The 25291-nt window shown below is 43.9% G+C and overlaps 1 protein-coding gene across 2 annotated transcripts in view; it reads right to left on the bottom strand.

Moving 5' to 3' along the window:
- The window catches only part of Drp2 (dystrophin related protein 2), a 39923-nt gene that overhangs the window by 9779 nt on the left and 4853 nt on the right, over positions 1 to 25291 (bottom strand). The window contains exons 3-17 of one of the 2 annotated variants that reach the window (XM_005406945.2): positions 22698 to 22876; positions 18473 to 18636; positions 16765 to 16921; positions 15245 to 15365; positions 13003 to 13271; positions 12483 to 12629; positions 11862 to 11940; positions 9874 to 9934; positions 9510 to 9571; positions 6453 to 6527; positions 5145 to 5346; positions 4838 to 4923; positions 2834 to 2991; positions 2341 to 2507; positions 108 to 219 (exon numbers count right to left, since the gene is read on the bottom strand). In XM_005406945.2, coding sequence (XP_005407002.1) covers positions 108 to 219; positions 2341 to 2507; positions 2834 to 2991; positions 4838 to 4923; positions 5145 to 5346; positions 6453 to 6527; positions 9510 to 9571; positions 9874 to 9934; positions 11862 to 11940; positions 12483 to 12629; positions 13003 to 13271; positions 15245 to 15365; positions 16765 to 16921; positions 18473 to 18636; positions 22698 to 22814 — 1977 coding nt within the window. In that variant the 5' untranslated portion in view covers positions 22815 to 22876. Of the gene's footprint in view, positions 1 to 107; positions 220 to 2340; positions 2508 to 2833; positions 2992 to 4837; positions 4924 to 5144; positions 5347 to 6452; positions 6528 to 9509; positions 9572 to 9873; positions 9935 to 11861; positions 11941 to 12482; positions 12630 to 13002; positions 13272 to 15244; positions 15366 to 16764; positions 16922 to 18472; positions 18637 to 19797; positions 19897 to 22697; positions 22877 to 25291 lie in introns of those variants that run through there. The other variant, XM_005406946.2, reaches the window with a different exon arrangement.

The raw sequence follows: 25291 nt of genomic DNA, 5'->3' as shown, positions 1-25291 counted from the left end.
TTGGTGAATGCTCCCCACAGAAGAATAGAACACAATAAGCCAACGCTGGGCAAAACCTAGTGCCTGAGAGCTGCTTATCCCTTCCACAAAGCCCAGAGGCTCCATACCTGGGTGTAGTACTCCATGATGGGGTAGTGCAGCTTATTGCCCTTGCTGGCCCTGCCTGTTAAGAAGCAGGTCTGGCAGATATCCACATTAAATTGTTTCAGACTCCGGTACCTTTGGGAGATGAGACATGGTGAAAAAGAAAATCTAATAAGCTACAGTGACCTCACTCATTTCCCTAGCATCTAAATATATGCACATATAAGAAGGAGGGGTGAGGAGTCATATTATGCTCCATTTCCTACACATAGCCATGGCTGAGTCCTCAACAGATGAATAAGCTTGTTCTAGAGACCATAAATCTCCATGAAATCACAAGCCCAGAGTCCCAGGAAGTGTTGAGGAAACAGCATCGTCTCACTACCTCTCCACCTTTTTTGAAAAGGAAGTGTAGAGTGAGCATGCTGGCACACACATGAAAACCACCTACTCAGAAGGCCGAGACAGGAGGATGGCAAGTCCAAGGTCAGCCTGTACCACTTAGTAAGACCATGTTTCAAAATAAAGCTTAAAAGAGGGCTAGGGATGTAGCTCATAGGTAGAGTGCTTGCATAGCATATGTAAGACCTCAGCTGAGTTCAATTCTCAGCATCACAAAAAAGAGGGTGGGGCTTGGTGGGGGAGTAGGGGTAAAGATCTCACTGTATCAATAACTTTCTAAACTTTTCTAAAGTATGACCCAATAGGGTCCAGGCTCCTAGGAGAAGTTACACTTCCAATACAAAGGAGGTTTATTCTACTAGCCTTGGTAAAGTTGGCTAAAGGTTCTTTGTAAAGATTATTACAATAACAAATATTATTATAGAATATAGAATAGCCCTTCAGATCTACTTATAAAACCTGACTAAACTTCTCAGATCTAGTAGTATAGAAGAATGAAATTCCTTGACTTTTGGAGTCAGACAGAGCAATATTCAGTGCTAGATCTATCACTACCTGTGTGAGCACAGGCAAGTCACATTCCAGCACTGTGTCTCATTTGCTCATCTTACACAAAGTGGGATGTTTGTAGGAACAGTTGTATGATGTTAATAACCTTAAGAGATGTTGTACGGGAACTTGTACAGTAGATGTTAATAACCTCAAGAGCATATATAATAATAATTAGGAAGTGATGGGTTTTGAATATTACATTTATTTTATATCATTTATTTAATTGTGAGGTTTTATAACTTAATTTTAAAATAATGGTTGTAACAGATGTTGTAACATCCTGCCAGCTCACGAGTGCTCTTCAAAGTTATAAAACTGAAAATTTTATAATGAAAGCCAAATTCAGGCAAATTTATGATGAAAGTGAATATTTACCTTTGTGGAGGAAGGAGGGGAATGTAATCAGAGACTTCAATGTATTGTAACAATGTTTTATTTCTTAAATTTGGCTGAGGGTGTATACTGAAGTATGCTGGAGTTAGTTCCTGCCAGCTCACGAGAGCTGGCTATTAAAATTTTAAGGCTTTTCCAAGCCAATTGTTGACACAACCATTATTTTAAAATTAAGTTATAAAACCTCACAATTAAATAAATGATATAAAATAAATGTAATATTCAAAACCCATCACTTCCTAATTATTATTATATATGCTCTTGAGGTTATTAACATCTACTCTACAAGTTCAGTATCCTTTATCTAAAATGGTTGAGGCCAGAAGTTCTTCAGATTTTGGAATGTTTGCACAGACTTTGCTGGTTGGGCATTCCTAATCCAGAAATCCAAAATGCATTTGGGAACATTTCAGATTTCAGATTTTTGGATTAGGGATACTCAACCTATATCAGCATGGTGGAAATACTATAAGTGTTATGTAACTGTGCATTTCTTCCCCTCTTGACTTCGGGACTTCCTATAGATAGCCAGATATCAGGCAGGGTGGAAGTATACATCACAGAAGCAAAAGCTACAAATTAGGTTTCCTTTTATCTCTCTGGGGAATTGATTATGGAGCATTTGCTGGTGAACCACTTGACATATAGGTATTCTTATAGTAGTCACACTTCATTTTTTGTTAGGTCTGTATGCTTCATATTACAACTAAAATAAAACAAAATATTTCATCATTTTCAAAAAGTTAAACATTCTGCAATAGAAAGGATTACAACAGTATATAATAATATGTAGTAGATTTGCTATAGGTATATTGTAATTATATAACACACTGTTTTGTAGTACCTGATTTGTGTGATCCATGACGTATTTCTGATGATTATCATCAAAGCAGATACTCTTTTCCCTACCTGAATCCCTTGATAGGACATTGCCTGCAGATAGAGCACTTGGTCTGATGCTTTACTTGCTCAGCAATGGTGACCCGATGCAGAACAGCCAGCCATACCATGGACTGGGGCTCCAAGTTGACCCACTCCAGGAACTGGGAAGCTTCAATAACTGGCTTCCCAGTGCTCTAGGAAATAAGAAATCCAATGGAAATGAATGAGACTCAAAGTATTTTGTCCCTAGAGTGGTAGCCCTCAGAAAAGCAGGTAAACCAGCAGGGCTTGGATTGGTCTGTTCTCCAGAGGTGCCCACCTTCTGCCCCGTTGTAGTTGAGTTGGCACCTTCCCTAACAGGATCCCAACCCTAGGACTCAGTAAACTCTCTGTCCTGTTGCCCCATCCCTACAACTCTCTTACATGTGAATACTTCATATCAAAAGCCTAGCTTTTGGCCCGTCTTCCCTTCTTCCCACCCTCCTTCCCCTCTCACTTCCCTCTAGAGTTTCATACTCACAAAACGGAAGCAGCTACGGACACTGGGCTCCACATTGCTGCCCCCGAAGGCTGCCACTTCACCTAGCTGACGGGGCACCTGAATGGCTTCATGAAGCAGGACACCGAGGTGGCGTTGGTCACACTGGCTGCCTGAGTTGGCCACTTGGCTGAAGAGGTCTGCTCGGCCCACCATCAAGAATGGCCAATCCCAATGTAGGAATGGCCAGAGAGTGGTATGAGGAGAAAAAGCAGAACGGGAGAGAGGGAAAGAGCACATGGATTGAGCACACGGACTTTTGAAAGTGGAATACCTACCATTTCATCCCTGACCTTTTAGAAGTCTAGGAGTATTAAACAGAGTATTCCCTGAGTTCAGAGAGAAAAAGTGAGAGAGATACCAGAAGCAAACATCAGCAATGTAGGGAAAGAGGAGGGAGGGGGAAAGGGGGGATTAGGAGTAGTCCTAGACATAGATATGTATGACACCATTGGGAAAACAGATTCCTCAAGAAGCAAGAGGAGAGCTGTGGCCTCAGGGGCACCGGAACACGTGTCACCATCAGGGCCCATACCCTCTCCTGCTCATGTAGCTGATATCATTTGATACTTCAGTCATCTCTCAGTTCCTTCTCTCTTCCTTCCACACAAATGGACAATTCAAAAAGAGGAGCTAATCATTGAAAAATGACCTCTAAGTGCTTGTGGTGTATACTATGGTGCTTATAACTTAATATGGACTCTTACTGGTCCTTCTGGGACTGTCTTCTTCCCAGGCCAACCTTAGCAAACCTTTTCCAGAGGCTGTAGTCTATTTGCTTCATACCTTGCCTAAAGCCTAGAAAATACACAGAAGCAAAAGCCAAAAAGCCTGAATTCAAGTTCTAGATCCGTGGCCAACTAGCTGGAGAATATTGAGTAAGTTACGGACATCTCTGCACTGCACTTTCCTTAATTAAAAACTGAGGATAAATAATCACTGAACATCCCATCTCAAGGGAAAGTTGGGCAAAATAATATAGCCATAAACACGCTTGGAAATGTTCCTTCCCTGTAAAATTTTCTCAGACCACTGTCATGTCTTTTGTGATCTGATATAGCACATATTCTTTGCCAATTGGATTATTTTCATTAGTACTATTTATTTATTTGTTTCTTATTTTGCAATACTGAGAATTGAGCCCAAGGTCTCCATACTGAGCTACAATTTTTTGTTTTTCATTTTGAGACAGGGTCTTACTAGGTTGTCAGGCTAGCTTCCAACTTGTGATCCTCCTGCCTCAGCCTCCCAGGGTGCTGGGATTACAGACATAAACCACCACACCCAGTTTATTAGTACTTTTTATTTAAAAAAATGCTTTTGTGTGTTTTTGTCTCCTCCTCTAGACTAAACCATTTGAAGGAAGTAATACATGTAATTTAACGTAGCATTCACCACATTTAGCAGAGAAGTCAACACACATTAGGACTCAACAAATAACAGTGCTGCTATAGAAAATTCCAAATACTGAACACAATATGGCAGAGAGAGGGGAAAGCAAAAGTACTATAAAGCAGAGAGGTAAAAACTACAGAAGTATACACTGTCCATCTCTCAGAGAATATATATTATTATACCCTGTCTATGCAAACACACAAGAAGTCTCCAGGAGAATGTGCGACTTGGCTTCAGCTTCAGACTGGGAGAGGGCTAAGCCTGATAGGCCCCGGGGACTAGAACTAGAAGCTAAGGGCTCTGAATACTCCAGGATACAGATCCTAAGAACTTATATCAGATCCTAAGTAGTTATGTCAGATTAGAAACCCAAAGACATGGAACAGGGAATAATAATGAGCCTTAGGCCCATCTTGGCCTTTGAAGGCTATGTATTCTTCACAATAGCCTGGGCCAGGATGCATCACAAATGGTCTGGGTAGCCCTCTGCTCATAATAAGACCTACCTTCTGCCTGTCTTATACCCTTCTTCCTCCCTGCAACACCTCTCCCTCCACCCAACACCACTCCAGACTTTGGAGTTGTACTCACACTGAAGTTTTTCCTTCACTTCTGTGCCACAGAGGCATGCAATGCCAGTCTTAAAGGACAATGCCCGCATCTTTCCGCTGCGACCACTAGGTTTAAAAGAACAGACTGAGAACATGAATATATGTAACGGATTAACATCTTGGCAGTCATTTTCCTCACTGAGTTAACCTCAGCAGAGCTCTGGCCAACCATGCCCCAAGCTGAGCTGGGTCCAAGTCCACCATGAGAGCAACCCTTTCCTAACCATGCTCATTGGAGATGTGCCATTAAATTCATCCTAGAGGCTCCCAGGACTGAAAGCTCTTACCTATCAAAAACGTTGAGGAGCCAGTTGAGGGTCATGTCTACACATAGTGGCACGTTGACCAGGATGCCTCTTTCCTCCTCCAGTCGTTCATATAAGGCAGTCAGGCAGTGAATGACCTCTACCACGTCCATCACGTGCTCACTGGCCTGCAGATCATGCTCATTGAAGATCTCTAGAGCTGTAGTTAAAGTTACTAAGTCCACTGGAAAGCAAAGGAAAGAGAGAAAAATATAGCCCAAAACAGAACCCCCGGGGTTAGAGAAGGAGATAAACCACTAGCAGCCCCAAATTTATAAGTATAAAGCAAGCATCCTAACTGTTTGCAAGTATGAAGCAAGCTGGCTCTTTACCAGGACCCTTATTCCAAGGAGGGGAAAGCAGCAAAACAAAACAAAACAATACCCTCCTCTTAATTTCCATACTGTTTGACAACAGTTTTGAGAAGCTGGTGAGATGTGAATAAACCCACCTCCCACGTTGTATTGACTCCTAAGGGATCATATGCCATCCTCAGTTTCTGTCTTTGCATAAGTTTTAACTGTAAGTAGATCTCTCCATGAATTTTGTTCTGAGAGCCTAGATACTGACTATAAAGTCTCAGATAGAGCTGGTAAATGTGTTATATGTCAAGAACTTTTTTCAGTTCTGAGGATTGAACCTAGGAATGTTCTACTACCAAGCTACATCCCCAGACCATTTCATTCTTCATCTTGAAATGGGGTCTTGTTAAGTTGCCCAGGCTGGCCTGGAACTTGCCGTACTTTTTCCTCAGCCTCCTGACGACCTGTGTTACAGGGCTGTGTCACCATACCTGGCAGCAGAATGTTTTAATCACTAACCAAGCTGAATCAGCTTAACTAGACACACTTGGGTCAGGAAGCTTGAATGAACAGTGCCCCTGAGAAAGGCTCTAGGCATACTATATCTGCAGCCACACTAAGCCCCAACTACTGATATTTCCTTCAATAGTTCTGCTACATCAAATAACCCATGCCAAACCACAGACTGGGATACTTCCTGTTACAGAGCAGTTGCTTGATCATCCATGCCCAAGCAGTTGGGCAGGCAAGAAGGGCCAAGTAGCTGGATAGCTGTGGGGTTAATTTGGAAACAAGTCTGGGGCTTGAGGTCAGTGGAAGGGCCCTGGAAAGAGAAGGTGTCCACAGCCAGCATGTCCCAGGTTTAGGAGAGTTCCCACCAAACCAATCAACAGCCCTGGCCAAGATGGATGAAAGCGAGAAACAGAAGACTGATGAAGAACAGGAAAATGGGGATAAAAGCCTTAGAAAGGTGTGACAGGAGACGTACAGCGCAGGGCCTTCTGGACTCTGCGGAGCTTCATGGCGGTGCGATAAGCTGAGAACTTAATGTTGTTCAGATCAGCTGCAAAGAATGGAAAGAGACACACTTAGATCAGGGAAATGTAAATTAAAATCACAGTAAAAGAGGAACTTAAACCCATCAGACTGGCAAAAAATAGAAGTCTGACAGCAAATGCCAACAAGGATGTGTATGAACGAGAACTACTGGTGGAGTTATGAACTGATACAATCACTTTGGAAAACAACTTGGCATTACCTAGTAAGTTAGAATACTCACGTGTCCAACCACCTTGCCAGCTATCCATCTTACAGTAATGATTTCCAAACATTTTTGACCAAAATTCATAGTAAGAAATTCTTTTTATGTCGTGTGTGCATGTATAAATAACAAACACTTCAGAAATCAACTGCTTACTAGATTTTAAAATACAAAACATAACTTTTTTTTTTGGTACCGGGAGTCAAACTCACAACCTTGCACTTGCCAGGCAGGTGCTGTGCCGCTGAGCTATATCCCCGGCCCCACGAAACATAAAATTAATATCAAATCTGACTCCTGCTAAAGATCTGCTGCATATTAGTATTTATTAGTCTATTTCAGTTTTTTTAAATGCTTGTCACAACACACCGAAATGATGTTATCGCTGCAGGCTGGAGAAAGCCTTGCCTACATGCATCAGAAACAATGTAGCAAGAAATCCTCAGTAGCACTGTTCGTTGCAAACTAGAAACTTATATGTCCATCAACAGTAGAACAGGTGAGGAGAGGGGAAGAGAGGTATAAAGGCAGGTAATAGTGGAATGAGTATGATCAAAATAAATTGTATGCATTAAAACCCCAAAAATTTGAAACTAGGGGGGAGAATGGGGCAAGGAGGGTGATAGGAAGGAATGATTAAAGTGTGTGTGTGTGTGTGTGTGTGTGCATTAACCTTCCAAAATGAAACTCATTAAACAAATATGCACTAATAAAGCTGAGGAAAAACCAGTAGAACAGATAAAGAGAGTGCTATAGCCCAGCATGTTGGTGCACACCTGTAATCCCAGCATTTGGGGGGCTGAGGCAGGAGGATCATTGAAGTTTGAGGCCAGCCTGGCTACAAAGTGAGCTCAAGGACAGCCTGAACTACATAGCGCGACCCTGTCTCAAAAAGACAAAAAAAAAAAAAAATTAAGAAAGTGCTATATATAATGGAACATCTACAGCAGTGACAATGAACGAATTATAGTCACATGCACCAACATGGATAAAATTTGCAGCATGATGAATCTCTCTTAGTGTGCAAAGATAAGGCACAAAACTGCCACAGTCACTGCAGCTTGGATAAAGCCGCTTAGGCTTCACATCTACGAATATAACTCCGGAATATGATATAGAATGGTCCAGGAGTAACACAGAGTCAAGTTGAGGGGCGTGCATAGGAGAAAGGAAGGAAGACTGTGGGAGAAAGGGCCTAGTCACTTCTATGCCATCTGCTTATTGACTAAAATCCCCTTCTATTCTTTTTAAAAAATCATTTTGTTGAGGTATAATTGGCATACAAAAAGCTTTACTGATTTAATGTATACAACCCAAATAGTTTGGAAATAAGCATACACTGTGAAACCATCACCATAATAATCTATGTCATAAACCTATCCATCTCCTCCAAAATTCCTTCTCCTGCCTCTTTATTTATAGTCAGGATTATATGTGGTAAGAACACTTATCATAAGATCTACCCTCTGAGCCAACTTTTAAGTATAAAAACAATGCTGTTAACTATAGGCCTTATGCTGTACCATAGATTTATAGGACTTTCACTATGCAGTTCAGGCTGGCCTTGAACTCATTGTGTAGCCCTGGCTGGCCCTGAACTCACAGCGATCTTCCTGGCTCAGCCTCCTGAATGCTGGGATTACAGGTGTATGCCACCACGTCCGGCCAATAGGACTTATTCATTTTGCTTAGTTACAACTTTGTAGCCTTTGACCAGTATCTACCCATTTCCTCTTCCCTGTAGCCCCTGATAACCACCATTTTATTTTATGATCTTCATGAGTTTGGCCGTTTTAGATTCCTTATATAAGTGAGATCATACAGTGTTTTTCTCTCGGTGTCTAGCTTATTTCACTTGACATAACGTCCTTTAGGGTCATACACATTAAAACAAACAGCAGTGTTTCCTGCCTTTTAAGGTTAAATACTATTCCACTGTATGAATATAAACTATTTTCTTCATCTGTTGATGGACATTATAGGACAAAGGCAGCTATGTAGATCCCCACTCTCTACAGGAACCCCACATTCTTTTTTAAAACTTTTATTAGTACATGTTCCTAGTACATAATGATTACATTCACTGTAGCAAATTGGTACATGTACATAACACCGTTCAATACTATGTTCCCCTTCCCTCCACCCCTCTTTTATTTTTCCAGCGTCAGATTCATTTATTTAGCCTATAACACCTTATAAAGTTAATTATCATACATACAGATTGAAAACCAGACTCATAGGCCAAAAAGCATATAAAACATGCAAGGCAATTGTACTACATCAAAGTATACTTTTAGATACCTTGTGTGCATTGGATTACAATACATTTCTCTCTCTCTCCCCCTATTATCTGTTTTACTTCATATGTTATATATATTTGAGTTTTTCATATAAGAGAAACACTGTGTGATATTTAAGCTTGTGTGTCTGAGTTGCTTCACTTACATTAGTCTCAAGATTCAAATTTATCCTTCTTTTGGCAGAGCAGTACTCCATCGTGTATAATAAATACCACATATTCTTTATCCATTCATATGTTGATGGACACATAGACTGTTTCTAAGGTTTTTAGCTATTATGAATTGTGCTGCTATACACATGGGTACACATGTATCACTGTAACATGTCTTTAACTCTTCTGGGAAGATACCTAGGAGGGGAATGGCTGGGTCAAATGAAACTTCTATTTTTAGCTTTTTCGAGAAATCTCCATGCGGATTTCCATAGTTGTTGTATCAGTTTACAGTCCCACCAACAATGGAGAAGGGAACCCCACGTTCTTACCTAGGGTTTGGTATAACTCAGTCATCTTGGGATGGTCCCAGCATGTGGTCTGCGCCTGGTGGCTACGAACAAAAGTGTCACTTGCACAAGCATCCAGACTCTGTCACACTCCTCCACACTTCCCCCCACCTCACATGCGCACACTACCCAGGGATAGGTCGAATGCAAGACGTTGCAGGATACAAGGGTGAGCCCTGAAGATCCCAAAGTGCAAGGGATCACCTTTACCCAGGAACAATCTTGAGCTCTTGGCATGAGATGGAGGAATCCCAGTGAACAAGAAGTGATGGGGTAAGTAGCAAAAGACAAGCAAGGGAAGGGGCACGTAGGGATTGACCTCCTTCTGATTGTGACGATCACTCACTTGATGTAGTAGGGAACTTTATTGGGTGAAATTGCTCTTTCCCAGGGAACCTGGACAGAGGCTGGGAAAGAAGAAAAGAGAAAGCAGGCTGACCACTAACACCTTTCACCTCTCCCAGCCTGCCATTCCCGTTTTATTCTTCCCCAAGGTAAGTTGAACAAAAAAGATGTTTGAGCTCTTAATATAGCACCTGAGGGTGTGGCAGCCTTTTTCTTTTCTTTTCTTGTCTTTTCTTTTTTTGTGGTACTTGGGATTGAACACAAGACCTCTGCACTGAAGTATATCCCTAACCCTGTTTTATTTTTAATTTTCAGTCAAGAAAGTTCTCACTAAGTCAGGCCAGGCTTAAATTTATGATCCTCCTGCTTCAGCCTCTGAGAGGGCCGCATTCACTATCACAGTCAGCAGGCAAACATTGCTAATGAACACATTTCTTTCCCTAATGATAGGGTGAGAAAAGTAGAAGACTTTGTTGCTGATGCCCTAATGTACTAGATACATGGCTAGGGCGTGAACAGGAATATTTGGCCTTGGCCACCCTGACATTTCCATCGTTCAGCTGCAGGCAGCTGGGTTTTTCCTGTGTTACAAAGTAGATCTGAAAGCCCTTCTCCTAGAAAGCCAAGCTTCTCAGGCCTGTGGGACAGAGATTAATAGTCCCCCAGGAGAAATTCTGAAAACTCATGCTTCTCTCAGCGCTGTGTCTTTATCTTCTGGTTCCTCCAGGAGAGGCTCAGCTTGTTTGGTTGACCTGCTCACTTTCATTTCCCTGAGTACAACAACCCTCTGCAGGAACAGCTTTATGTCACTAACTATCATAGCAATGGTTCTAACTGTGCATAAGATTTACTGAGCTCCTACTACATGCCAGATTCTATGTGCATGTCTAATTTTCCTTTCTGTGTATTCTCACCATATCCACTGCTACAACCCTGGCCTGGGCCACCATCATCGCTCACCTAGGTTACAGCAATGTGCTCACCAATAGGTCTCCCAGCGCCCCCCCACAATCTACTTTTAACCCAATGTTGAAACATGAATCATATCATATCATCCCTCGCTTCAAACCCTGCTAAAAGTGCCGGGCATGGTGGCACACGCCTGTTATCCCAGCACTTGGGATGCTGAGGCAGGAAGATCATTGCAAGTTCCAGACCAGCCTGGGCTACAAAGTGAGCTCAAGGCCAGCCTGAACTGCATAGTGAGACCCTGTCTCCAAAATGGCAAAACAAACAAACAAACAAACAAAAAACCCCAAAGAACCCAAACCCTGCTAAAAGTCCTCTTTTCCATTTGGAATAAAATCCAAAGTACTTTCACCTACAAGGCCCTCCATGGTCTGTCCTTCCTGCACTTCTTCTCTGCTCTCTTCCATGTGGGCTTTTCCTTAACACACCCTGCTTTCAGGACCTGGAATCCTTGCCTGGTATGCTCTTCCCTAAGCTATTCACAGGTTCATTATTCTGCCTCTTGGGCCTCTGTTCAGTTGTCACGCTCGTAGGAGGTCTCTGCAGTGCCTCCTACCTTAAATCCAGTTCTCATTAACCATGCCTTCTGGCTTCCTCCGCTAGAATATAAACTAGCCAACTCTAAGGATTTCTGTTGTGTTCACTGATGCAACCCCAGTGCCTCAAATGTAACTAGGTCACAATAAATATTATTGAATAAATAGTCATTTAATTTCTAAACCCTGATTTATAAGCTAGGTAATATTTTCCCCTCTTTGTACAGAGGGGAAACTTAAGACTTAAAATGATTAAGCTATTTTTTTCAAGCTTGTATCGCTATTAAGCTGAGGTCCACGGACTCAGACCCAGGATTCTCTACTTGGACAGCTCATTCTTTCAACTACTGTATTTTTAAAATCTGTACTGCTTTTCGGATGACAAGGCATACTGGACTCCTATCAGGCCCTTAGGCGACAACAGTAGATTCTCTTGGAAGGAGGCTGAAGAGTTGCGAAGTGAAATTTGGTTTGGCTCACGTACAGGAGAGGAAGTGCTGTGACCCAGGCCCAAAGTCCCGGTGGGCATCCTGGAGCTGCTTAAGCCTCTCACCAACTGACACCTATGGAAAGAACAGGCAGGAAGACAATGGATTCATTCTAACTAGTTCGTGTGGGAACACTCAGGTGCCTCTAGGAATCTTTATGAGCTCCTTCATAGGCTGGCTTCTCTTTCCAGACCTTTCCTTTCACCATCACCTAACTCCTCTTCCTCCTCCAACACTGCCACAGTTCCACAAAGAGCTTCCCTACTTCCAGCCACAGTGACTCTCCTCCTGCCTCTGTCTACCGCCTACCCAAACATACACAGGTTGTTCTCATTATTTTCAGTTCAGTGATACCCTGAAACATAGATGCTGAGAAACCTGTTCTACAACCCCACATTTTTTACTAGTCTTTTCCCATGTTGGGTTTTTTATTTTTTTACTGTTGGTACGGGGAATCGAACTCAGGACCTTATGCTTGCCAGGCATGTGCTGGTGCCACTGAGGTATATCCCCTCCTTTCCATGTAGGTGTTGTTTCCTTTGGGCTTGAGAAAGTTTTCGCTAAGTCTACTTATACTGAGGTGACTCCTCCTGGCTCACTTCAGGCTACTCTTCTACCTGTAGCTGTTTCCACCGGACGTTGATTTGCTCCAGGGCTCTGGAATTCTCCATTGACAAGTGTACATCAGAAATGGCAAGTTGATGGGCCAGATCATTCACCAACTTCACTCCGTCTTTCATGGGAGAGAATTCTTCTTTGAATAGCTGGAGAACCCAAGCGCCACAGCAGAGAAAGAGTGGGAAAGAGGACCCATTAGTCATTTATTCAACTCTTCCCTCTTCACCCAGAGGTTCTGTTTCCACAACACAACTTAGGTGTTTGCCTATTGGGACAACTAGAGTAAGTGGCCACAGTTCTATCTCTCTCCTCTCTTCATATCAGCAAACCAGGGAAAGAGAAGGTTATGGAAGAACAAAGGAGACTACAGCCAAGCCAGCCCCAGATCTAGCACATACACTAAAAGAGGCTTAGTCGTACTACACACCAATGGAGTCTCAGCAGGAAAAACACTGTCAGGGTCCAGAAGAGCATCAGGTCTGGGGCAGGGACTATAGCCAGGGGAGGAGCCATGCATACCTTAATAGCCTGGATGTGCTCTGGGAGTGAATCAATAAAGAGATCTCCAATGGGCTCCCAAGTGGCTCGGACTCCCTCAGCTTGAGTCAGAGTAGTGCTCAACTCCTCCATTGCACCTTGAATCTCCAATAACTGCTCGAGAGTGCGCTCAATGTGGCGGTGCTGGTCCACACAGCGGGCTGTCAGCTTCTCCCATAGTTCACTGGCCACTGTTGCCTGCTTCCACACAAAGCGGCTAAGGTTCTGGATCCGCTGTCTGGGGGAGGTATCTGCAAGTATAGGCCAGAAGTCAGGCAAGGCTAACCTTAACCAGACAGGAGCAGCTCCGGGAAAGGCAGAGACAAAGACATCCCTGCGTATGTGTGCAAGTGTGAGTGCGTGTGTGGTGTGTGCATGTGTGTGCGCTGATACATGTGTGTACATGTTTGTGTACATATTCATATACAAATATATGCTTTTCCATAGTTGAGCTCCTTTTGGACATTTAGTTATTTAATTAGAGTATTTTGAGATTTTATAGATTCACATGCAACTTTAAGAAACAACACAAAGGTTTCATATTCCCTTTACCCAAATGGTGGTATCTTGTAAAAACATAGGCCAATATCACAGCCTCGATTTTGCTATTCATACAGTCCACTACTTTTGTTGAGAGAGCCTCAGATTTACTTGTATTCATAGTGTGTGTGCACATACATGTGCATTGTCTATACAATTTTATCACAAGTTGGTTTGTGTGTCTATCACCACAGTCGGGAGACCTGCTATGGTTGATACACTGAGTCAACTTGAGAAGTTTAGAAGTTTAACTAAGGGACTCAGCAAAGGGCCAGGGTCCTCACTTTGTAAACATCCTCATCCTGTGTAAGAGGAAGGCAGGCAGATGGTGTGAGTGCTACACCCACCGAAGGGGGTGGTAGCCTGCTTAAAATATACTGGAGGAAAAGAGGCTTGTCCTCCCCCACTTTTGCTCCTGCTGCTTTTTCTGTCTTCTGCTGCCTTGAACTGTTGCCCCTGTGCCCTGCCACCCTACCTTGGAGACAGCTGATTATGGGCTGAAACCTCTATAAACTGTGAGCTAAATAAACCTTTCCCTCCTTAATTTTGGGTGTTGGGTATTTTGTTTCAGCAACTAGAGAAAAGTAACTAAGACAAGACCATTTTGGTTTTTCTCATTTACAGTATCATGAAGATTTCTTCATAATTTTTAAAAATGGGGAAGACAGTGAGTAAAATATTTCAAGACATGTAATAAGGGGGGTCATCCACAGGGCTGTTCACATCATCCTGGGAGGTGATTTTGTATCAGTGTCTCTTCCCATTGACATCCAAAGGGAGGCATTTTTTTATGTTCCAGACCAGGAAAGGTTGACATAAAGCCAGTAAAGCTGGGCTCCTAATTTATAGATTTCCTCTTCCTCCCTCAGAACTTCCTCTTGGTAGAGGATTCAGAGCCTCAAAGCCCCAGGCTAATTGGAATTGTCTTTTTCTTCTGAGCTTTTCCTATGTGAGGCCCATTGGGCAGCAAATTAAAGTACTAAACCTCCTATTGAGAAGCCAGAAATAAACTGAGAGAGTAAACGGAATTGATAAAGGACTCAATTAATTAAAGCTCTTCTCTAGGCTATTCATAGCACATCTCAGAGTGTTGAGGATTCTTTCTGGGGAAGCGGGCTTGCTGGGCCACCACTCAGATCTAATCACCGCCATGTATCCTATCCTGCTGCTTTATTTGAATCTAGATGGACAGTGGTCCTCCCTATCAAGAAAAAGGGTGAGAAGTCACTATGGTCAGTATTGAAAAGCCATAATCATTTTCCTCTGAAAGGTCATCACCTAACATTTTAGATTTTGAGAAGTTTCTTATTTGTTGGCTGATTAGAGTGTTACCACATGTTCCTCTATGTTGGAATAAAGCTGTATTTTTTTTTTTTACATACTGTAACTTTTATTCACTGAGTTGGTTCAGTTTGTATGCTTTTTTTTCCTTTTCTTCTTTTTCATGCCTCATTAAAAGGCCATATGTACAGCGCAGCTTTAGGCCTCATGCTGGTAACTACTGCTTCAGGCTCCGTTCTCTTCGCTTTTACTTACAATATGAATCTTGTTCCTCCTCAATTTTGGACTCATGATAAAACTACCCTCTCAGATGACAGTGGATAAACTGAGCTTGGGGAGGGCAGAAAAGTATTTGCTTAATGGCATATAGCTCAAAAAGGAGGACGAGCGGAAGATCACCCACCTTTGCTCTCAGAATGAGATTCTTCTAATTCCTCAAATGGATGCTGAGATAGGAAGGCTTGAGCTGACTCCAGCACAGAGTAGACATAGGGGCCCCGAGACTTGACTTCCTCCATAAAGGCCTGTAAAATTTAGTAATGTGATCAACAGGAAAGGAAAGTCTTTCAACCACTTGAAATTCCACCCTGCAGTTAACAACCTTTCTTCATAGTGCAACTCAGTCCCTTGGCCTTAGTAGATAATGGGTTGCCCACATGAAAAGAGGTGTGGCCCTCTCCACAGGAAGAAAAACTCTGACACTGGAAGGTCTCTTCAGTATGAAATGAGCTTGGCTCTGCCACAGGACAGGCAGAAATGTGGGGATCTTGGTTTTCCGAAAGACTCAGAAAATTCCCTGTAAGGGGCTTAGAAAAATCAAAAACAGGAGAAGCAGGGTTTATATTAAATTTTTTGGTGTGCAATATACACAGAATTTGTAAATCAAAAGTGTATGACTCAGCAAATTTCCATAGCATGCTTCCATCTCTGTAATCAGGACTGAGATCAAGAAACAGAACTGTACCAGCATCCCAGAAGGCCCCCTGCTGGATCCTTCCGGTCACTTCCTCATCCTTTCCCTTAAAAGGTGACCACAAAGGCTGGTGGTGCCTGCCTGTAATCCCTGCACTCTGGGAGCCCAAAGCAAAAGGATTAGAAATTTAAACCCAGCCTGGGTAACTTACTGCCTTAGCAAAACTCTGTCCCCGACCAAAAAAAAGGCTTGGGATATGCTTCAGTGTGAGGGCCTTAAATTCAAACCCTAGCACTGAAAAAAGAGAAAAATGGGGTTTTGGGAAGAATGTGAGCCCAGTTTTGCCTTGCAAAAGCACCAGTGAGCTTTACCTATTTTTGAAGTCCATATAAATGGAAACACAGTATATGCTCTTTTTATATCTGACTTTTCACTCAACATACTGTCTGTAAGGTTTATCCATGCCATGATATACTGCTATAGTTTGTTTTCCTATTGTATTATTGCATTCTGGATTCATTTTTAAGAAAAATTTATTGTTATTTTCTGAACAAAGAGGTAATATACATCAGAGAGATATTTAAATATCTGGAAAAGCATAAAGAATAAAATTAAAGAGAATTCTGATTTCACCACCTAGAATCAACCAGTATTGACATTTCGATATAGCTCTGTGCTATGTCATTCATATGGTAATATATGCACATATCTATGCACATTTTTATACAATTGAGATCCATCTGTATGTAGTTTTATATCCTGTGCATTTTCCCTTATCATTATATTATGTTTATTTCCCCATGTTCCCCTTAAAAATTAAGGCAGGTTTTCAAATACGATGGAAAGATTTGACCTTGCACCATGCTAACAACAGTCCAGTAGGACTGTACACAGCCTCATCTTGCTTTAGGTGTGTAAGCAGAGCGGGGCGTCTGTCTGTTGGGGTATTGCAGAAGGACTCCTTCCCCACTGAGAGACTGCACACCGTGGTCTGTGGAATTCTAACCTACCGCATGTGTTTCCTTCTCCTGTTGCACCAGGGCCACATCCCCTTGTAGGGGCAGCTGAGCCGACAGTTCTTCATCTTTTCGGCTGAGCCAGTCAATAATCTCTTGGAGAGGGAGCTGAAGCTTTCCACTGTGGTCTGAGAAGGCCTCGAGGCGAGCACTGCACATAATGGGTAAGACCAGTGATATTAAATCTTCTTTTTAAGTGGAAAGCCATAATTTTTCAAAACAAATACTTATATGGAACTTAACATATAAAGCAGGTTGAGGGAAGCTGCTCTAGTTGAAGTGGAAGGGGGCCTGGAACCCGCACCCATCCAAAGGAACTCTCAATGCTCTCCACATGGAGCACAGTGCTAAAACCAATGGTGTGGGGAAGTCTCAGACCACAGGTGTGGGGAAGTCTCCTAAACTCAAATGGCTTAAAATGTCGCTTTGTGGATCTCAGTTAGTTCAGCTGCATGCCCGTCATCAGGCTGGGAAGAGAAGGAAACTGAGCAAGGCATCAGGGTGACAGCTGTGTGGCTCCCCTCTTCCCTTGGTAGAATCCACATCATATCAAACTGCTCATCTGGAGAGGCTGCTCTCAGCCTTCGCCTGGAGCAGCAGAGGACGCAGTAAGTGGAAAGGGCAAGGTGAATGGTTAAGCATGAGTGTGCATACAAATGTAAGCAGCCCAAGGGACAGAGAAGCACTGGTTAGAGATTTGAGACATGGAAAAAGAGAAGTTTTTACCATATAATAACCTCTGTCTGCCTCCCCTACCCCTCAAATAAAATATAAGGTGAGGTCAAAGCGGTAGGAAGTTGGAGGCCAGGTAAGGCTGCGTGCAAATATCGAGCCCATTCTCCTTAGCAGGCAATAACAATTACCTTTATTTATTGCTTTCCTACACCTCGGTCAAGCCCTTTACCTAAATTATTGCTTCAGCTAACTCTCACAGCAATCTTATGGGGTAGGCCTTACTACCACCCAGAAGTTTACATAGTTTGGTCAAGGTCAACAGTTAAGCCACTTGTAGAGCTATGGTTTCCATAACTCCAGAGCTTGCATTCTTTCCATTTCTACAAATTGCCTTACCTCCACCAGAGTCCACGAGATGCTAGGAGTTCAAGCTTTTATGATAGGGGACGGTGAGGGAAAATTGCAGGTACCCGGAGAAGTAGGAGAATAGGGGAAAGAAAACAACATAGCACTTGCCTTCAGGCTCTTACTGAGTTGCCTTTACCTGCTCTGATAATGCATAGATGGGACTAGAGGGTATAAAAAGGTGGAACAGAGAATAGCTAAGACCCACCAAGATAAAGGGAAGTTGTGAGTTGAAAAGGAATAGAAATGATCATTTCTTTCATTTCCGTATCAGCATGTTTAAGTTTAGAAAATAGTCTCATATCTTAGTTGAATCCTAATGACACCAGTGTGGGGCAGTTAAGACAGGTATTATTCCTCCACTCATTTGTTTCTTAATGAAATGTAGAGGCTAAAATTCTGAGAACACAGACAGCTTATCAAAGGGGATGCAACTGCTTAAAAACTGAGGCTCTAACTCTAACTCTAGGTTCTTTCCACAGTGGCAGACAAACAAAGGGACAAGTGGATGGTGAGGCTGAGGAAAGGGGACTCACAGAAGGACAAGCTGCAGTGAGAAAAGGAGCCCAATGCGGTCCCAACCAATTCCTTCAGGTACCTGTTTCCAGGGACCAGGCCTTACCGGAGGTTGTGAGACTTCTTTTTTATTTCATTCCAACACAGATTCATGGCTGATGGTTCCAGGGGGCCAACAGCACCAATAGACCCGTTCAGCAGCTTTGGACTTAGGCAGGGAACCCCAGCACCATCCCAAGGAAGTGCAGGGGCAATGACAGCAGCTCTAACCTGGACAGAAACACAGACATCCTGTGATCCCTGGAGTGCGCTACGCCCTGGTCTGTGCCTAGCCAAGGGTGGAACTAAAGCGAACAAGAGGAAAGAAAAGTTGGTCCCAGGGTTCAGAAATATAACTAATCTGTGCGGGTGTGCTCAGGCAGTGAGATATGAAAGATTCTAAGTTCTTCTCTCAGTATAGATCAGTCACCTAGAAATGCTGACTACTATTATATTAGCCTTATTATTGTAAATTCCGCCAGGACCACTGCCCACATGGGGTCCTGGAAGTACATTTGCATTAGGCAAGAAGTTGGACTTGCCCAAATGTCAACAACCATAGGATTTAAACTGAGCTTCAAGGTCCCACAGTTTATCTAACCTTCTAGGAAATATAGCTGAGAGGCTTCCCCATAAAGATTCAGACAGGGAGCAGACCAGCCTGAGAGAACTATCAGTAGTAAGTGTTCTGCTTCGCAAATGGACCCATGCCTTGATATCGCCTCTCCCTCTTTCCCACTTGTGCTTCCCTTGTCCCGGTCAGGCAGCCTGAAAATCATCCTAATGAGCACTTCTCATGAAAATGGGCATGGGCTGAGAAAGACTTAAAGCAGCATTCTGGATCCTGATTGTCAAAGGACTCCGACCAGAGTTGGCAGCCAAGAGGATGAGCCACGGAGCCTGCCAAACACAGTCTTGGGCCCTCAGGCTCACAGTCCTTCACTTGCTCCCTTGGGCACAGTACCCTGTCAGGTCACTGTGGGGTCAAGGCAGTGGTGGTTATACCAAATAACACGTAACAGGGTAGCTACCTACAGTACAGTGCCAGGACTGCCCAGCCAGAGAGCAGGAGAGGTGCGGGAAAGAGGAACTGGAGGAGGAGATTTCAGCCTGGGCTGCTCTACTTGAGTCTACATGCCCGCCTTCCCATCTGCCTACACGCCTGCCTGTGGAAAGAATCTGGCCTTGCTGGTGGCTGAGACTCCCGTAGCCCTCTTCTCCCCTGAATCATATTTCTTCCCCACAGAAGACTCTCCAGGCAGTGTAGGAAACCAATCATCCCATTAAAACCGCAGCTTACATCTACACCGTGAAAGAGAAGCGAGGGAGCCTCCGAGCTCTGAGGGCCAAGCTCAGAACTTAGCCACCCTGTGGCCCATGAGACCATCCTACCTGTGCTACCTGGGGAGTTCATGGCAGGATCAAGCGGCTCCATGATTATCCCTCAGCAGGAATCTGGACCCAGTGTCTGGGGAGCTGCAGGCAGGCAGAGTTCTGATGAGCTCTAAGCAATTCTGCTCAGGAAGGCAGACACAGCTGAACCAGGCCAAGAGGCGGGGGTTGCCACCCTGTTTGTTTATTGACCCCCCAGGAATCTGGAGGGGGCGGCTATGTCAGGGCCTGGCCAGTGAATCAGCGCTTTGTTCCTGGGGAATTCCGGCTTGCTCCCAACTGGGCCCGCCACACCGGGGCCAGGATGGTCCTCCGAGCTGGCAAGGATGGCAGGAGTGGGACTGGGCAGTCCACGGTGCTGAGCAGGGGCATGTAGAGGGTAGTGCTTGTTGATTTATTTTCTCTTTCCATGGAAGACACAAAGCTTCCAGGATCACCCCTCCCCTGAAGTGGACGAAAGGATCAGAGCACACGGTGACAAACCTCTGGCATACAACTTTCCCAAAGCCTGGTAAGATGAACTGGGAAAATGAGCAACTAAGTAAGGCTCCTCAGTGGCAATGAGGAATGTGTGTGGCACAGCTGGGGACAGAGATGGCAGCATTGAGAAATTGGGGCAGCAGAATCCTTCTGAATCTGATTATCATTGAGTGAGTACAGAGACCAGAATACTCACTGTAATTCACTGGGAAAACAAGGGGGTGCTCTGCCCTGCTTCTGAGAGACAGATAAGATTGGAGAGAGGGCCATCACCTCAAACCTCTTACTGTACCCTGATGATGGGGGAAATGGATGGTCTCTGCACATCCCTTTGCAACTCTATAGGGAAATGAGAGGGGACAATGGAACCTAGCAGCTCCCTGCAGGGGAGCCAGTTTTGGACAGTCTCCTTCGTCTAACTCTGTTACTCTGGGTTGGGTGGGGGGAAGCGCTTTCCCATAAGCCACTGGACAAAGGGAGGAGCATCTCCTGGAAGTGGCCCCATGTTCTTTTCCATCTCTAGCAGACTTGCCTAGGGAAAGGTTAACATTCCTGAGCTTGGCCCCCACCTCTCAGCGCTTAGGGAAAACACTTCGTTTTTACCAAAAACGGTTCTGTTTCCACCCTTATTTATCTCCCACAGAGTCTTCTGGGCTTTCCACAGTCCCACATTGTTTACATGCTGAGGCCCACCTACAGGAATAGTTGGAACAGCTGCCTGCCCTTTCTAGGGGTTTGAGGTTGAGCCAACTAGGGTGGCTGGAGGATGGCAGGGGATGACAGGCCAAGAGTAAGGAATGGTTCTAGCTCTCAGCTTCACTTGTGCTGGGATAACTGGGCTCAAGCCAGCCTCGCAGCATCCTCTAGAATGAAATGTCCCAGTGTTAGAATGGCCCCTTGTGACCCAGCCATGACCAAGGTGTCCTGGCTCTAACCTGGGGAGATGTACCCATGATGAGCTGGGCTCCACCCACCTTAGCCTTTCATCACCTCCCCCAGCATTCTTAGTTTCCTAACTGCCATTTGGTTCCCAAATTACTCTCCAGTGCCCTGTTCTTCCCCTCCCAGTTGCCTATATACTCTCAAGTCCCACCTAGAAGAGCCAGGAACACAGTAGGCAGATCATGAAAAGTAATTATTTTCTTTCCCTTCCCAATCAATTGCCTTCTACTTCTGGCTTTTGTGGCCAAGATATTTGCTTCTCACAACCCATTTCCTATAGGGCTATCTACACATCCCTTGAAGCTTTGAGATAAAGGCCTTATGGAAGAAAGAGAAACTAGACTATTGAAAGAGAGACAGATTGGAGTATACCATTTGTAATCACAAAATGAAGCCTCAAGCCACCACCCACCTCCACCCCAAGTGGTAAAGCTTGGAGGGTGTACGCAATGACTATAGCAAGCTTTTTGGAAGGGCCTCGGTTTCTCTATCCCTTTAGCATGTGAAAGCCCCACTCCAGGTAAGGGGTAGGTTACTGGGGAACTCTAAGCTGCCTGGATTTGAGAATATGTTAGAGGCAGCAATTTTTTTTTTTTTTTCTGGTTCAATGCACGAAAATAGCTCAGGAGGACCTGGCCCTTATGCTTTTCTGGATTTTTCTTTTCCTTCATTATTCTTGCCAAAATTGGCTCCCCAGCACCCACATTCTGCACCCCCACCATCTTTCTTCCTCCCTGCAGATTCAGCTACAGCTGGCTGCCCTAGCATCACCTTAGCACTTCAGCCTGTATGTGAGATTTTAGGAGACAGCACTTGCTCATACTTTCTTGGCCTCTGGACTGCACAGCCTTGTAGAGAAGCTCAAAGTATGCCTGTGTGTCTCTCTTCCCCAGCCAGCTTTCCCTGGACATCTCTCACTGTCAGGAAAGGCAGCTCCCCTCCCTAGATCACTGTTTCTCACCCATCCTCTAACCACCTAGTGATATACACAGCACCATCACCATATTCCTAGGGGAGAAGGGAGCAGAGAGGCAAGTGTGAAGCCGAGGGAATTCTAAATGGGGCTGAGCTAGCAGCTGCAAGGAAGACTAGGGACTTGAGAGGAAAAGCCAGTGGCAGGAGGAAGATACCTACAGAATGGGAGGTGTGTACCATAGAAAAGCTAAGGCAAGGAAATGTTCTCACTTGTCCTTGCCCATGCCCTGAAGAATCAGGCTCTTCTAGGACCTCCCCAGATCTGCATGCCCTGCAAAGTTAACATGGAATTGGTTTCCATCATCCACAGTGTACCCTTTGTCTTGCCTAACCCAATGCCCTTCCTTACCCTATGTCCCCCATAAAAGGCCTCATGAGCGATAAGGTCCCGAAGGAGGCCTCATGCTACACAGGAGGTTTCACGTATACAGATAGTACCCCTGAGCCTTAGGAAGCACGGATACCTTAGGAACAACACAGATCTTATGCTACCAGACTCTTACCTGAGGCTGGGGGCAGGTGCATCGGAGGCTGCTGCTGTGATGGAACCGGTCAGCAGTCCACCACTCACGACATCGTGGGAGGGTGTAAGGGCATCCCTGCATGACCATAGGTTGCATAAGAACCAAGGATCATGGGGAGATAAGGATGGGCAGCAGAAAAGCTGTTGACCATTTATTATCTGGAAAAGTAACAAGGAGACATTTAGAGTCAAGATCTAGAAAAGACCTATGGATCCAGCACCAACTCACAGGTGCCTTGACCAGTCATGCATACCAGTATTAAAAGCTTATTGACTACCCAATAGTTCTTCCCAGGCTGCTATGCACCATAACCAACTTTAGTTATTGATCAGGTAAGTACTTATTGTTTACCTATTATACTTTGTGCTAAAGATACAAAGATGAATTACTGTCTAGGATGGGTAGAGAAGGCAGTCAGGTAACCTAATAATAACAGAATACTTTTGTCACAAAGGGTATAATAAGGCTGGCCGAGAAGGCTAGGGGAGCACAGGGTGAAAAAGCTAACTCTGAGAATGTGCACAGATTCAGAGACTGCATTTGAAATGAGTCTTGAAAACATGACTACACATTTACTTATCCAGAGAAGGGGCAAAGCAGAAGAGTGTTCTCGGCAGGCCAATCCACGTGAGCAAAGGCTGATATCTCAAAAAGGAAAAGTATGTTCAGAGAACAGTGAATTCAACATGGCTAGAGTTTAGGAGACAAGTAGATAAAAATGACATGGGGCCTGCCCCCGAATAGGTCCTATACAGACAGAACAAACATGGAAAGTAAAGACAATAAAGTGTGGTTTGAATTCACAATAGAAATACTTACAGGATGGAGTAAAGAGACAGACGAGGGAAAGGTGAGTCTTGCCTGGTCATGTCATGAAAAGTTTCCATAGAGGAAATGTGCTTGAGGTTAATCACGAAAGAGAAATGAGACTGCCACTAGGCAGAAAAGAGAAAACAGAAAAGAATATTTCAGACATCACAAATACAAAATGTACTGTGTGGTTAGTGTGATCAAAGAACAAGGTAGATGTCTTATGGGGTGTAGGAGGAAATAAAGCTGGAAATGAGGCTGTGGCTGGATCGGGTCATTTCTTGAATGACAAGCAGAGGATTCTAGCCTTTATCTTGTGGACAAGTGGGAGGCACTGATGGTTCTAAGCAGGGCAGTGGTGACCAGATTTTCCTTTCAGAAAGGGTATGCCTTCCGCAGTGAGCCTCCAGTGGGAAGAAGGCATCTAGAAGCTGACAGAGTAAGCAGTTGTAGTCAGGATGGAGCAGGCACCACAGCTCTGACAGATGTTGGAGAGGTGCAATCTCTATGGCTCTGTGATAAAATTGGATGTGAAAGGTGAGGGAGGTAAAAAGAGTTAACGTTTCTAACGCAGTAGTTGGGTGGATAACGGCACCAACAAGAAAAAGAAGACAAGAGAAGGAGCTAATTTGGTGTGGTAAGGGGTGAAGTCAGTGTTATGTAACAAGCTACACTAGATACATATTCAGCTTTCGATGTCAGGCACTAAGCTTAGAAAAGCAGAACTATGGGAGGAGATGAGAGGAAGAGGAGGGGAAGGGGAAGTAAAGAGGATCAAGACGCAGTATGTATCTGTACCAGTATCACATTTATTATGCATCACAAACCCAGACTTATAAAATATTTTTAAAATAAAAAAGGACAGATACTAAGCAAAACAAAAAGTAGATGTACAAATCAACTGAAGGTATAGTGGATGTATGCAAATACAATTAGGATGAGTGGGAAAGATGATGTTTGCAAATAATAAATCTGATCCATTTTCATCCTGCCGAAGGGCAGAAACTGAGTGCCTTTAATTTCTGATGCTAATGATTAAATAGCCACTTTTTTTAGACTCTGTCCCAGTGCTTTCCAACATTTTAGGTGTAAGGGCTCCTTCTGAAGATTAAAACAAAATCTCGCTTCACCTACTCACACCCACAATAGTAGCTGTGCTTTTAGAACTTACAGAGTGAGAAAAACACATAGATTTGAAGATCTGTAGATTCTCCTTGTATCAAATACCCTTCCTCCTCAGGAGTCCATGGTCTATGGTGTCCAAAGAGTGGGGAATATTACAGATTACAAAGGCACAAGAGTTTGTGGTCTGAAAGACACTTTGTTATAGTCGGCGTCTTTAAGTGATTCCCCTAAGAACTGTTGAAAAGATAGTTCCTCTGTGATCAGACAGCAACAGAAAAGAATTACTCAGAAATGAGTAGTGCTATGGCCGTACTATAGGTATGGGCATAAGGGACTCAAGTTTGCTTTTGGAGTTGTTTTTATATTAATGTTTTTTATTTTTGTTGATTACACAATAATGCATGTTCTTAAATTTTTAAAAAACTTTTGTGGTTCTAGGGATCAAACCCAGGGTGAGTCACACCCCTAGCCCTGAAAAGTTTATCCTTTTAAAAATCTTCCACCAGGCATGGTGGTGCACACCTATAATCCCAGCACTCAGGAGGGTGAGGCAGGAGGATCACTATGAGTTCAAGGTCAGCCTGGGCTACATAGTGAGTTTGAGGCCGGCCTGGACTACATAGCAAGACCCTGCCAAA

Source organism: Chinchilla lanigera, unplaced genomic scaffold (genome assembly GCF_000276665.1).
Source record: "Chinchilla lanigera isolate Chin_1 unplaced genomic scaffold, ChiLan1.0 scaffold00102, whole genome shotgun sequence".
NCBI classification, from domain to species: Eukaryota; Metazoa; Chordata; class Mammalia; order Rodentia; family Chinchillidae; genus Chinchilla; species Chinchilla lanigera.
The sequence above is the reverse complement of the archived record's forward strand: the minus strand, read 5'-3'. Positions and strand labels throughout refer to the sequence as shown.